At 47.5% G+C, this 14,686-nt stretch overlaps 1 protein-coding gene across 1 annotated transcript; it reads left to right on the top strand.

Moving 5' to 3' along the window:
* The first annotated feature begins 5,126 nt into the window (after positions 1-5,126).
* Positions 5,127-5,969, top strand: LOC133355090 (uncharacterized). Its single transcript, XM_061572386.1, has one exon. It carries the CDS (start codon positions 5,202-5,204, stop codon positions 5,952-5,954), a length of 753 nt encoding a protein of 250 aa, XP_061428370.1. The 5' UTR covers positions 5,127-5,201; the 3' UTR covers positions 5,955-5,969.
* The last annotated feature ends 8,717 nt before the right edge of the window (positions 5,970-14,686 follow it).

Below are 14,686 nucleotides of genomic sequence, written 5' to 3'. Positions count from 1 at the left end.
TCACTTTTACTCCCCTATTTAAGACTGGAAATAGGAAGACTTCTTCACAATTCTGCAACTCGCCTGATGAAGCTGGTTGTTGTAATCCCCAGCGAAACGTCACGATACTCAGATTGTAAATGTTGTGGGTTTACTCTCCAACACATCGGTGTGCTGAAGTAGTCACTAATTGGCACGTTTTGCTAACGTGACACACCTTACGATGTGGCTGTGTCTGGTGGTGGGTCAACGGCACATTTATATGAACGCGATCTAACTCTAATATAACTTTATGATAAACAACTGGCGACTGAACTATCGAGAGCACAATAATGTTGAACATTGCCCAGATACTGCACTGTAAAATATCAACCCCTTGCATCATTTATGGCTTCCAGGCAAACACATTGCGCAATCGCACTACAGGATATTTATTTAGGTGGTGGGGCGAATGATCAACCTATACATAGCACCGCACCCGGCACGCCACATTCAGGATACCTCTCACGATGGCTGCGGCTCGTAGTCACATGCCTCACCCAGGCAGGCCACCAAACAAGCGTTCAGGAAAATAGTGAGAGACGAAGCCCATGGTCAACCCAAGGTTCTTGCCATGTGCAGCAGGCACAGTCAGTATTGTTCAACTAGAGCAGTGTTTTACCCTTTAAACTGGTACAAAAACTGACACCTTTATACAAGGCATCATGTTTGCAATAACCACAACACAAGCCGTCAAAATGCAAACAAAAATAAACAACTCTGATTATGATAATGATATGCACTGTCATTATCATTCTCAGAGTTGTTTATTTTTGTTTGCATTTTGACTGCTTGTGTTGTGGTTATTGCAAACATGATGCCTTGTATAAAGGTGTCAGTTTTTGTACCAGTTTAAAGGGTAAAAACCTACTACTATATTTTGCCACTGGTAAAGGAGATGTCTCATAGTGTAGAGCAGTGTTCTTCATTGAAGGCCCGCAGTTCATCTGGCAGCCCCTGGTGGCCTTTCGTGCGGGCCCTGACGTGTGGTCCCCGAAAATACACAAATGTGAAAAGACCCCATCGTGCTGTCAAACCCAGTCGTTTCCAATGTGTGGATTACCTCTGAAAATTAGTGAAGAACACTGAACTAGAGTAACCATTACGACGTGTTCCACCAACCCCACACGCAAGTGGCTCAATTACTCTACTGCTAGAAGTGCCAGAGGGTGGGGGAGAGGTGGCACAGGTGGTTTTTAAATCCTTTATATTAAGTTCGCTTGCTTGCTTGCGTGCTTGCGTGCTTGCTTGCTTGCCTACGACCGTGCAAATCTTTCGGTCGTTTTTTAACCCACTTCCCGTGATCCAATCGAGCTGACATTTTGCACACAGACTCGTTGTGCTAGACAATTAATGTTCGTGAAATTTTTGTTCAAAAATTTTACACTGTTTAGGGAAATTTTTTTAAATATTTAATTACCAATTGCTTAATACTGGCAGACACTCATCTGACCCATAGGTGGCAGCCATCTCAAGCCAGAGGATGAGAGGACTCTAGCCGCCATGTATATAAAGGATTTATAGTGAAAAACTTTGTTTTTACGGGTTATACTTATTAAATCATTTATATTAAGTTCGCTTGCTTGCTTGCGTGCTTGCTTGCTTACGACCGTGCAAATCTTTCGGTCGTTTTTTAACCCACTTCCCGTGATCCAATCGAGCTGACATTTTCCACACAGACTCGTTGTGACAGACAATTAATGTTCGTGAAAAAAAAATTCAAAAATGTTACACTTCTTAGGCAAAAAAATGTATTTTACATTTATTCAAATAGAACTCATTCATGGCTTTGGCTGAACGTCACAGTATAGGAGCCCAGAGCGTAACCCCTCCACAGGCCGTGGCAGAGTAGCGCAGTTGGTAGCGCCCTCGCTTCCCATGCCAAAGGTCGCGGGATCGATCCCTGCGTCCTCCACAGTCGAATATATTTAAATCCTTTATATTAAGTTCGCTTGCTTGCTTAGGACCGTGCAAATCTTTCGCTCGTTTTTTAACCCACTTCCCGTGATCCAATCGAGCTGACATTTTCCACACAGACTCGTTGTGTGTGACAATTAATTTTCGTGAAATTTTTTTTCCAAAATTTTACACTGTTTAGGGAAAACAAATTAAAATTTTTATTACCAATTGCTTAATACTGGCAGACAATCATCTGACCCATAGATTGCAGCCATCTCAAGCCAGAGGACGAGATGACTCTAGCCGCCACGCATATAAAGGATTTAGAGTGAAAAACTTTGTTTTTACGGGTTTACTTGTTAAGCACTGCACAGTCACCAGCGTGGGGGAAGTCTGGTCAAAAACCGACGAGGTGTAGATATGACGTCATTGGGCTGGAAATTTTGGATGGAGAAAGGAGGGAAGGTGCGTGGTAGTGGAGCCACCAGTAGAATGGAAATGAATCATGAATCATGCAGCCTGTGGGTTGAGCCGCGTTATCCAGAATTAACTAAACAGCCTACTCATCAACAACAGTGCGGCTTTAAAATGGAAGATATATAAAAGGGGACGTTTCAGGCAACGGACTTTCAACATGCCCATGAAACGTCACTGATTATGTTTCTTAAGGACTCAGGGTTGTTGAAGAATGTGTTGAGTCTTTGTTGTTGTAAATGTTCTCACGCACCATGCAGCAGCATTACCAACAGAATTACTCTGGGAATTTTTCCTTTACGGAAGTAATATTTTAATACGAATTTCAACAATGGACCCATTTTTGCCTACTTCTGCTACCGTCAATAGCGATTACATTCAGTGACATCTGAACCAGCCCCCCACATCTTCACTAACCCACACTGACCAGCGTGGTGAAGTATGGTCAAACAACCCCCACGACTGACACGCCATAGCTGGCTGGACCCTTTATCCCACAGTAGATTGACAATGAGCAGTACATTTTTTTTAAAATGTGAACGATGACTATCGTACGTGTTAAAATAGTTTTATGAATACGAGTATGTTATCTTAAATAACTATGCTTTAAAAATATTCTAGATTCCGTTTGCATTACTATTCTATTTTGTCTAAACACGAGAATTGCTGTTATGCTTGCTATGAGATGTGTTTTTGTTTTTGCAGTCGGGGTAAGTTTACTCTTCTTGTTGATGTTTTCGGGCTCATGAATGGAATTTCGAAAAGACAGATAAACTCTGCGTTATCTCCAAAAGTCTAAAACTCCACAGTTCAAGCGTTCCTAGACCATTAAATCATGTGATGCAATGAACCGTGTTTACCATTACAAGCTTGCTTTATCATGTTACTTTATTGAAAATGCAAAGCAATGTTATAATCATAATAAATAACCAGCAGCTATGTTCAACCCACTGCTGGATGAAGCCCTCCTCAAGTATGTACACCATGTGCAGCTGTTTTATCCCTCCACTGTTGGATGAGTGCCTCCCGACGCCGTTGTGCTGGTAGTGGGGGTTGTCTGATCATACTTCACCAATATGGTCAGTCCGGGCTGGTGTAAGGTAAGAAGGCTATCGACACCATTGGAACCTCATTTGCCAGTAAAAAAATATGATAATTGGTTTATTACCCTTTTATCTGGCAACAAAACTGACACCTTTTTTTTACAAGGAGTCATATTTGCATAGACCACAATACCTGCAGTCATAATGCAAACAAAAAACATAACTCTGATAATGTATGCACTGTCCTTAAAGTTGATTCATCAACTTTAAGGACATTGCATACATTATCAGAGTTATGTTTTTGTTTGCATTATGACTGCCAGGTATTGTGGTCTATGCAAACATGACTCCTTGCAAAAAAGGTGTCAGTTTTGTTGCCAGATAAAAGGGTAAAAAACAAATTATCAAGGCTTTCGATGTGAGCACATATCGCGTGACAACAACATTGGATGTTGCTGTACTTCCCACTCGCTGCTGCCATTGAAGCTCTGCCAGCAGTCTACAAGGGTTTTGTCATGCATGCTTTTCCACCACACAAGGAATATCTACGCTGAGACCCTGCTTAGCTTTTGAGCTCTGACAGGGAAAGTTCGGGTGCATTCAGGGTGATTCGGTTCATAGGGGTCCGAATTGCATTGACGGTAGTTTAGAGTGTTGGGAAAGTCTCCGATTCCGGTTGCGAAACGCATCTGAAATGGGGTTATTTTCCACTGGAATTAAACCGAGAATTTAATTAAATTCGCAGAAATGTTATGACGAACTGTGTGTCAATATTGTTCCGATTAGTTTTTTTTCTTGAAAGCGGGGACAATTCCAGCAAACAAAACGGCATCTATTTTGACACAATCGGGCACCGAGGATGCTGCTGATGGGATAAACATGTTAAGCCATCCCGAGTTTCAAGGTTTTCTTTGAATGATAGCCCTGCTACCATTGCGATATTTTGCCTGACTGAATTAAACCAGTTTCGCTTCGTGGTAGAGGCTACCAGGGATGAACCCGGATAAACCCCACCACGTATACACACCAGCGCGGAAGGTCAGAAACAAAACCTCGGAAAATGGATTAAGCTCGTACCCCCTTGTCTGTAACACCTGGTATTACCCGGATAGTATCACATCCACGTGCTCTAACATGCAGGCCCAACCGTACAGTGGATAGATCATGGCTGATGATGTATCTCATCATCACAATGCTGTCTCTAACTCACTAAAGTTCCTTAAATATAAAGAACTATTTTTTGGCAAAGCACTTTTACTGAAAACATCAACGTCACCAGCCATGTGCTATCAACTGCTAGATGAACCCCTCCACACACCGAGGGTAACTCTCACGATATTTTACTTTACCATACTCAATATTAATTCCACCATAAAAGAAGATTCTGGAAACCCGGATTACATAACCGGCCCAACGAAAACGAAACACACTGTAAACTCGCTTCCAACACGGGGACCTTCATAAAGCCACACTTTCCAACGTTGGTAGCAAACAAAAAAAAACCCCGTGCGTTATTATTCACACAGCAGATCTTTCACTTGGATTATTTTAGAAACCTATCAGACAAGAAAAATCCCACCACTTGACCGAGGGAGAGAGGGGGAGGAAGTTGGGGGCGTGGCCTCTGCCCGCCCGCCCCGCCCCCAGTCCGTGCTGGGCCACAAAACCGACGACCGCGCTTCCAAACACCGCCCACAGCCGCAGTCTCACCGCTCACCTCCATCGACACACCAACAACCTGCCAAGCTACTTCGCTCGCACGCAACCATGGTGGCCGACGGAACTCACGCAGGGATCTTCGCCGCCGACAGGTTACAACAACAGCAACAGGGCGCGGGGTCGCCTCCCAATTCTCCTTCGCCCCGCGACAACGACACGGCAACAGCACCCGCCATTGACGAGGCCTGCGGCGCGCCGCCACCCACGACGCCTGCCACCTCCGCCGACTCCGTCTCGCATTCCGCGGCGGCCATTCAGGCAACGCGGAGTGGCGGAGCGAGGCGCTTCGACGTCGACCGGCTGGCCGTGGAGACCGCGGATTTCATCTCGGACTACATGGCCCATCTAACGCCGACGGAACAGCCGCCCCACCACCAGCAGCAGCAGCAGCAACTTTCTGCCGCTTCAAAGCTTCTCAAAAGTATGGGAGACTCGCTCCTGGAGCAACACCGCGCCGCCATCTCGGGCATGGTGAGCCGCGTGGAGGCCCAGACGGACTCCGAGGAGCTGCGCGGCTCGGCGCTCGGCGTCGCCCGGGAGATGTTCTCCGACGGGCACATGAACTGGGGCCGCGTGGTCGCGCTGGTGGTGTTCTGCGCGCTGCTCGTCAAGAGGCTGAAAGCCAGCGGGCGGCTGAGCGACGCCGAGGCGAGGGCCGTGGCGGACGAGGTGGCCGCCTTCCTGGTGTCCTCGCGGAGGGCCTGGTTCGTGCAGCAGGGAGGCTGGGTGAGCCACGCACTTGGTCGAGACACGACGCGGTCGGCGGTGGAGATGTGCGACTTGGTTGTGATTGATTGGTGATGGATACTGATCGTTGGTGATGGTGGTGGAGAAGGTGATATGCGACGTGGTTGTGATTGATTGGTGGTGGACACTGATCGTAGTAGTGGTGGTGATGGTGGTGGTGAAGGTGATGGTGTGATGTGCGACTTCGTTGTGATTGATTGGTGGTGGACACTGATCGTAGTGGTGGTGGAGATGGTAGAAATTGTGATTTTCGTGGCGATTAAGACGGTGATGTGTTCAGACGGGTTTTTTTTACAACGCGAGACGGAAGGGCAATTTATTTGGGTTTCTATTTGAGTTTTCCAAGTTGCTGAAAAATGTCGGCGGCGACACCTTGACGCTTCTGTAGAGTGGTGAGCGACCTCCAGGGGCAGCTTGTGTGTTTTGTAAATCGGGAGAGACACGTATCCTCTCTGACAGCATTCGCCCTGTTTTCATACCATCTGCATTACCATCTGCATATTTTCGCTCCATTGCCTATCGGCTCTTCAGCAGCGTCCATGTTTTCGAGACGAATTTGTTTAAAGCAGTCCAATGTGTAAAAACATTCTGTACCGATTTCTGCAGTCAGTTTCAATAGCAAAGTGTAGCAGCCCTTTAAACAGCTGCGGGTTTGAGTTTACGAGGAGCAGAGACCTGCAGAAGTAGTCGCCTTTACTGCATAAGACCCAGAGAGACGTGGCGTTTTTCAACGTTAATAATTAACATTACCATAATTGTACAACGGGTTTTATTATCCAAATTAGTCATCGCATTCAAAATGTATTTATTAGAGAAACGACGCATTGACCACGTGTCTAATTATCCACGTCCTAAATTGGGTACTTAAAATTGTCGGTAATTTCTGCATCCACTTGATGATAATCTTGGGCTTGTAAAACAGCACTTCATATTTCAGACGGTACACATTCACTTTTGAGTCTCATAATTGCCTGCTTTATAACCTGGATTAAGTCTCCGAGTCTCAACTCATTTGCACGAGGTTCTTGCTTTTTAAGAGTTATATGGTCATTCTCTGAGTCGTAAGGGGGCCCATTGTGACAAAAATAGACTACCTGGTTCTTACTCGGTTCAACAACAAAGGATCTTTATTTGCACTGTAACGTGAGCGATAGCTGGGACACTGAACAATGGAAATATTCGTGCAGGGGGGTAGCTGCCGTTTTCTAGACTTTACAGCGGGGGATTTTTCTTACCTGAGAAAAATTTCAACACGAATCTTGCCAACAATCAAGCAAGCGAGCGAGCCACGCGTTATCTCTCAACTCTTAAGGGGGGGCTGGGGAGGCATTTGCCTCACCAACGGAAGACTGCGAAGCAAAACGTGGAAATCAGAAACCCCTAGGAAAATGTGACTGTCATGTTTCGTGGACCCCCCTCAACAACCATTTCTGGGAACTCAAAACCACTGAGCAAATAAGGTGCGGCCCCTGGTGTGTGTGTGTACGTGTGTGGGCAAAAATGCTGTGATGTCAAACGAAACAGTGCAAATGCCTCCTTTATAGAGGCGTAAATTGTGGAACTAAAACTTCCGCCGCGGTAGCTTTTTTTTAGGGCTTTCAAACTGAGTATTTGTTGGTCTCTGTGAGCCTCGTACGGATCTACAGCGCCGTTTTATCAATCCACTGCTGGATGAGAGCCGCCACATTCATACTTTGCCACGCCTGGCCAGTGCGAATTGGTAAAAGCAGGGAGTCGAGATGTGGACGCATACAAGTACAATAATTGGTCTTTTTGTGCTGCATACCCCACGCAGCCCATGTATTACAAACAAGCTTGCAAACAATGCCAATGTCCAGCTTGCTTGGCTTTGAGGGCTAACAAGATCAGGTGCATTCCGCGATTTGGTTATGGCTTGTGCGGGCCTCGTCCTCTTTAACATTTAAATACAATCTCTCTACGAAACTGTAAACATTTCCTTATTTAATATATGAATATTTTTTTATTGGACATGGCAAGGCCAACTGAGCTATATAGCTCTTTTTCTGAAGAGACTGAGCCACATGTGATAGCCCATTGAAGTGGCTTATGTGGACATTTGTGGAGGGAAAAACCGGAGGGGGACAGGTGTTGGCAGAGGTCGCAATCGGATACCCAGCTACCCGTACCCGGCTACCCGTACCCAGCCGGGTACGGGTACCCGTTTGCAACCCTGGTGCGGCCGGGTACGGGTAGGCCGTGAGTCACTGGTGAGTCACCGTTTGTCACTCATTTCCCAACGTCTTGTCTCTTCTCACAATTCAAGTTCCTAGAAATCAACCCACAGCGACTGCAACATGGCTTCATCCCAGAGGTCGCAATCGGGTACCCGATACCCGTACCCTACCCGATACCCGGTACCCGTACCCGGCTGGGTACGGGTAGCCGTTTGCGACCCTGGTGCGGCCGGGTACGGGTAAGGAATCAAAACCCGTTTGCGACCTCTTGGGTGTTGGGGTCGGGATCGAAACCCACGACTCCTGTATACCAGGCGAGGTAGTTACATCTCCTCGCCATCGTGGCGTGTTGGTGGACACTGCTTGTATTTTTTCTCAACAGCGGAGGCAGACGCTGCGCTCCCTGTGCAGCAACACGCTCGCCAGTCATCCCCAGCTACCCGCCGGCCGTTGCGTAAACAGAACTGTTGGCATTGGACTCGGATTGCGTGCGCACATGCAAAACGAGATATGGACTTTTAGCATTTTAAAGAGCCGCTGACGCCCCGGAATTAGATTGCCACTCGCTTGTGGCCTTCATTCATTGGCTTTCGTTCGCAATGCGAGAGAGTAACAAAACCTTATTGCTGGAAAAGTTCAGCTCTGCTGACGACGACTGCATTGTTTGAAAATAAAGGTTTTGATGGGTAGTGGCTCGGACCAAACATCTCACAGCTGCTCCAGGCACTTCACTGCTCAGCCTTATGGGATGGCCACAGTTGAGTTGGTCTGAACAATACTACAGGCACATGTTGGGCCCTTTTTACATTGAGCTGGTGATCTAGATAGGGCTGAGAGCATTGAAAGTACTCGCAATGTCGTCACGACACGCATGCAAGACATGGGAGACGTGCCTTCCTGCTGTTTGTTAGCAGTATACCTTTGCATGTTGTTGTGGCGAGCTATTGGGCCCATTCCCATCTGGCTGGGGCACTGGTGGGAGACAGAATTGGGGTTTTTTGTTTCGTCAATTGTAAGGGGAATGTTTGTGACGTGGCAGGAAAGATTTATTTTTCCAAATGTGTGGGTGCGTAAAGCCCGCTATTGATCATGAGCTCCTCCACCCCGCCCCACACCCGCCTCTCTGCAGCTTCCTCTTCTGGCTTTCCGCCACCCCCCACCACAACCCCCCTCCCTCACGGATCTTTGTATAAAACATGAAAGAGCTGTGTTTTTGTAATCTCGCGTGTTTGCGTCCATACGTGCATGTGCGCATAAGGCCAGTGGACAAAGCCCCGTCACACATTTAAGTCTGAATCGTAGTGTGCTTGGCGTGGGCCCTGGTGTAAGAAATGAAATGTGACTGGCCCCCTCTGCCAATTCCCCACGAGTGTGTGTTTTTCCTGTTATGCTGTATGGCCCTTGCATTATTTTTTGGTGGGCCAACATTTTGCTCCAAGACCTGCATTAAGTTTGTGAAAACATCATTGGAGAGAAAATTTCCCCTCTTTTGTAACTCGGCAGCTGGGCCCCTCTGGCTCTTGAGCGCCCAGTTGCACCGCCTGTACATTCGATAGCTATGCCACCGCTGTTTTCAGGATCGATGCTGTGTGTGTGTACATGCACGAAACCTTGTAATGACGTGGATGCGCTTGTGTTCCTCCGGTGCAGGATGGTTCGTGCGGAGTTTGAGCGGGAGACCGCCCGACAGCATGCTCAAAAACACGCTGATGGCCGTCGCGGGGTTCGGAGCCATGACGGCTCTGGCCGGCGTTGGGCGTTCGGCAAGATCCTCACGGTTTCTGCGAACCTTCCAAGTGGCACACGAGGCCCCCAATCTTATCTGGCTCCCGCGCACCGGTGTGCTCCAGCCTCGTCACCTCCAGCTGAGCTAAACGAAGCACCACTACCACAACCGCGGAAAAACATCGAGACTTGAACAGACGTGGCACGCATCACCCACCCCTGCAACGTTAAATTGTGGTGCTCACGTTTCCATGGCGGTAGAATTTTGGCAAAGATGCAGCTGTAAATACATTTTTTTTTTACATTCTGATTTTCGCTGTTCGTTCGTTTCCGTTTTGCTAAACCTGCCGCATGGGAGCGTTGGCGACTGGGATGCATGGTGCCAAATCGTTGGTTGCATTCCGTGGGGCCTGTCATGCTTTGTTAATATTTTAAACCTCTGTGTGAGCAAGGTGTTTGCGTCTTCCTACCGAGAAAACCCGAGAGTCGAATGGAAATTGACACACAGGCTCTTGTTGGATGGCAACTATTTGCTTTCAAAGAGTCGTTAAATTCGTTTGAATCTGGCTCGATGAGGCAGCATTGTAAGTGTTGGTAAAATTGAGCATTTCAGAAGCACTTATAATTTTAATTATTATTTTCTTAAAATAAAATTTCAGAAAAGATAAAAGATTAGAAACGTGTTAATGTGTGTTATATTGCTACCTCAAACACGGCGAGGAATTGAATTACTCTTGCCTTCGTGGCAGTGTTTTGGCCAGAAACAGAATAATCCGTTCTGATTTGGTCTTTACGCAACTCAAGGAAGCTAGAGTTGCTTTTGGCAGCGGGCAGCAATAGCCGCAGCAGCCCCTTGCATGAAAGTTGCAGGGTAGGAAAGCCTCAACTTGCAACACAAAAGGTTTAACTTTTTTTTGGTCATATGATGTAATATCAGGACTGTGTGGGTGCACCGATTGTACCCTTTTATGAGTACAGGCCAAGAAGGTAGACCGAGGAGAGGGCTCCGAAACCCATCAGGAGCCTCCTCCCTGTGCGTGTCCAGGTGAACACGATAGGCAGCTTGGATGGGTGGGGGGGGGCCCTATGGTGCACGGCAGTCTGATTTTAAAGCCGCATTTAGAAACGACAAGCCTGATTTAAGCATGCTGTTAATTGGCAGTGGCCTACCCCAAAAAGTAGCCTTGCAACGTGTGCGACTAAAAAACAAATTTTAGAGTTGCGATGTAGCTGGCCCGGTGGGGGGAGGGGGGGGTAGGTTCCTGATTGAAAACAGAAAACCCAACCCCCCTGTTTAAAATGGACTCTGGGTAGCCTTTACCCATTGCCCCCTGGATTAGATTTTAGTGTACCCTTACCATGCAATAATAATTACTTGGTTCAGGATAGATCTTGGATATTTTCCTAAGGCAACTCAACGGTGTGATTGCCATGGGGGGAGGGGGCGGCGGTAAGAGGTGGCAGTTCTACCTGGGTGGATTTTTGCTTACCAGGGATTATCGAGAGAAATTTCCTTGCTGCCCACGTGTGTGTCATCTGGAGCGGCTGTTACTGAAGCACATTTTGTTTTAGTTTATTTTAATCTGGCTTTTGAACGATGTGACGGTGGTGTATGACATGTGTGTGTGTGCATGGGCGAGTGAGTGTATGTATGTATGAGTGTGAGACCACACTGGGGCTTTGTGCTCACTCATAATCCCTAATCCACTGGCACGTTTGTGCCAAGCCAGCGTAGGGTCCTTCACAGTATGGGGTTTTTTTTCCCACTGCCTATGCCGCAACCAAACTGAAACGCAGACCCTCGCAAAATCCAAGTCTTGGCTCGGGGGGCCAAGCAGGGCCAGGATTAGTTGCATCCTCCTGCAAATGCGCCTTGGTCACTGCAGGACGCGGGCACCATCGTGGCAACACACCGCTGTTACCGGTGTGCAGTTCGAGCCGGCCGTAGCGGTGGACGGCGGCGGCACAGCTCAGAGTTCTGCAGTGTGAGAGAAAACAACCTGACGTCTCCTGAGCCGCGGCCACGGCTTGTTCAGCCCTGGGCGCGGCTCTGTTTTTGCAAGTGGGGAAAAAAAAAAGAGGCATTTGGGTGACACTGTGGAGGGGGGGGGGGTGCCTGTGAAGGCACTGGGGTGGTAGGCACCCCCCCCCCAGGGCCATTGAGCTGCTCAGATTATTGCTTGTGCATGCTCCACATTCTTCAGACCTTATTGGTGCTTTCAGTTCCCGCTCCGCCTCTCAAAACAACAATAAAAGAGTATCTTGTTTATTTGCCCGACACGTGTTTTTTTATTCTGCCAGTGCTGATTCGATCGTAGCTGAAGTGGAATTGATGCCAAAAAAGGCGTTCAGTTTATGTATGCGTTTTTTAGATTGTGTGGCTTGTTTATCGTAATCGCCAGCTTTGGTCAATCCACTGCTGAATGAGGACCTCCCCATGCTACAGGTTGTGGTAGGTTATCGAGCCTCGATAGTACTTGCAGGAATGTCCACGATAACAAGTGTTATCGGCTGTGTGCTTATATCACCAGTGCAGCAAAATCCGTTATGCTGTACTTAAATGGTCCCACGTCTAAACTCCCCACCAAAACCAACCAACAACCTTCCACAACTCAAAAATGTGTATTTTACTATATAAGGCCCACTGAGTTATATAGCACTTTTTTTAGAAGCGACCTGTCCACAGATGATATCCCAACGAAGTGGCTTGTCACTTGGATATTTCTTGCAGCCAATACTCTAAAACGCCTGTTTTTAAATATGGAGGGGGAAAACCGGAGGACCTGGAGAAAAAATTCCATGTCGCCACGGGTGGAGACACATGCAAACTCCAAATATACAGGTGTCGGGGATCGAACCCATGACCTGCATACGAGGGAAGGTAGGGAAGCTCTCATCCAGCAGCAGATAATACAAAAGGGATCATACTCTTAGGTTTTTTTGGTAAAGTCACGTAGGTAAAAAATAAAATAAAATTAAAATGTAATAATAGAATAAAATAAAAAATGTATGACTTTTATTAATTATATAAATGATTAGTTGCGGTCACGAAAGCTTCAAATCTATAATTAATACAAAAGGGACTGTGTACTCCTGCGCATTATTAAAGGAGCACACAGCGAGGTGTACATCGTCGGCTGCAGCTAGCAGCAGCATCAACAGGGTCGGTGCCCTTTGCACCACGGCCTGTAAACAAGTGATGAAACTGCGTGGGCTTGGGAGGATCTTTTACCCCACCCCCCCCGTCTCTCCGCTGAGCCGAGGGCGACTAGAAGTCACGTAGTGCACGCGCAGGAGCTGTGGTGTCGGTGTCATTAGTGCAGGACGATTAGTGCATCGGTGTACTTATTGCACGCGCCACGTCCCTTGCGCACGGTACTGGATGAGGCCGCCGAGATCCATGAACGGGGGATTTCGCAACGCTCTGCAGAGACGTAGTTGGGGACTGTTGCCAATTTGTAATTCCTTTCGTCATCACCATCATCACTGCTGGATACCCCCCCCCCCCACCAAAACTGCTGCTGCCCCGTGTGTTGCAAGTCTGCACGCGGTGGTGAGCTGGTATTATACTTGTGTAGCCCACCGACAAACATGAGACCTCTGAATTTAAAAAAAATAACCAAGAGCAAGGTTTTCATGGTGATGAAGGCTGCCACGGTGGCATATATGACTACCTTGCCCAGTATACAGGAGGTCATAGGTTCGAACCCTGACACCTGTATATTTGGCGTTTGCATGTCTCCCCGTGGTTGTTGTGGACTTTTCTCAGGGTCCTCCGGTTTTTTTCCTCCACTTTTAGAAACATGCAAATTTTAAATTTCCACATGATGATAAGCTCCTTTGTTGAGCTTCCATTTGTGACCAGGTCGCTTCTGCAAAAGAGCTACCTAGCTCGGTGGGCCTTGCCTGGTAAAATAAAACATTGATTCTAGTTGACTGACAATTTTTTTATTCTCAGAGCTGCAATTTAGTAAAATTAAATGCAGAACCAAATGTAATGAGACTTTTGGAGACCATCAACTCCATTATATTTGAGAACCCAGTTTATTCACAGGTGGATGCCAGGATTTGAACCCAGTGTCTCAGTGTCAGCTCAATACTCTGACCTATGAGCCGCTCATCCACAGAGGGTGGGGGGGGGGTATTGTAAATCTGCAACTCAGGAATGATCAAACAGTACGCCTCGACGACATACATCAGATAACTGCAAACACCTTAAAAGTTGAAATGTCAACAAATGAGTAACAGGGCTGTGCTTTCCTCCACGTTTGCTCAGCTCCAAACTGGCAGTAGTTATACATTCGACGTTTTCATGGCAGGGGCCAGTACATCCGTAGGATCATTACTTTTCAGCAAACGTGAGTAAGCAAACCGCGGGGACCAGCAGCCTGCTGAGAGTCGAATAACTAAATATAGCCGGGACGGTGAGTCGATCGAATCTCGACTATTCGCATAAACATTGACAGCCAACGACATCTGTTGTGGTCGGTCACGTGGGGCCCCTTTTAGAATTACGGCAGCAGCCCCTAAATATGCGATCCTCAGCAGCGTGGCACGGCTTACAATGTCCACGTTGCCACCGAGCACCGACCCATCATCTCCTGCCCAGCGGCACGCATGGGAAAGGAGGGTTTAGACTTGCCCCCCCCCGCCGACCCACCAACGACCCCCACAACTATTTTGTGTAATCCATCAGTCCATTTAGAAATCCATTATTGCATAGCCGGGGCAGGCCCAGAGCTGGAGTCGAACTGCAAAACTGGATTGGTTCAGTGGGGACTTCGCCCCAGGACTAGGACAATAGCCGTGCGGTATTTGTCGGCCTGTCTCACACTCAGATCACAGCCACTCCCTTCTGTTGCTATG

The sequence above is a fragment of the Lethenteron reissneri genome, chromosome 50 (genome assembly GCF_015708825.2).
Source record: "Lethenteron reissneri isolate LAM-NWPU_2019-01 chromosome 50, ASM1570882v1, whole genome shotgun sequence".
Lineage (NCBI taxonomy): Eukaryota > Metazoa > Chordata > Hyperoartia > Petromyzontiformes > Petromyzontidae > Lethenteron > Lethenteron reissneri.
Note: the sequence above shows the minus strand (reverse complement) of the source record. Positions and strands in the feature narration are given on the sequence as shown.

Bases quoted from the DNA above. Each gene is read 5' to 3' on its own strand.
- LOC133355090 (XM_061572386.1), top strand. From the start codon at position 5,202: ATGGTGGCCGACGGAACTCACGCAGGGATCTTCGCCGCCGACAGGTTA.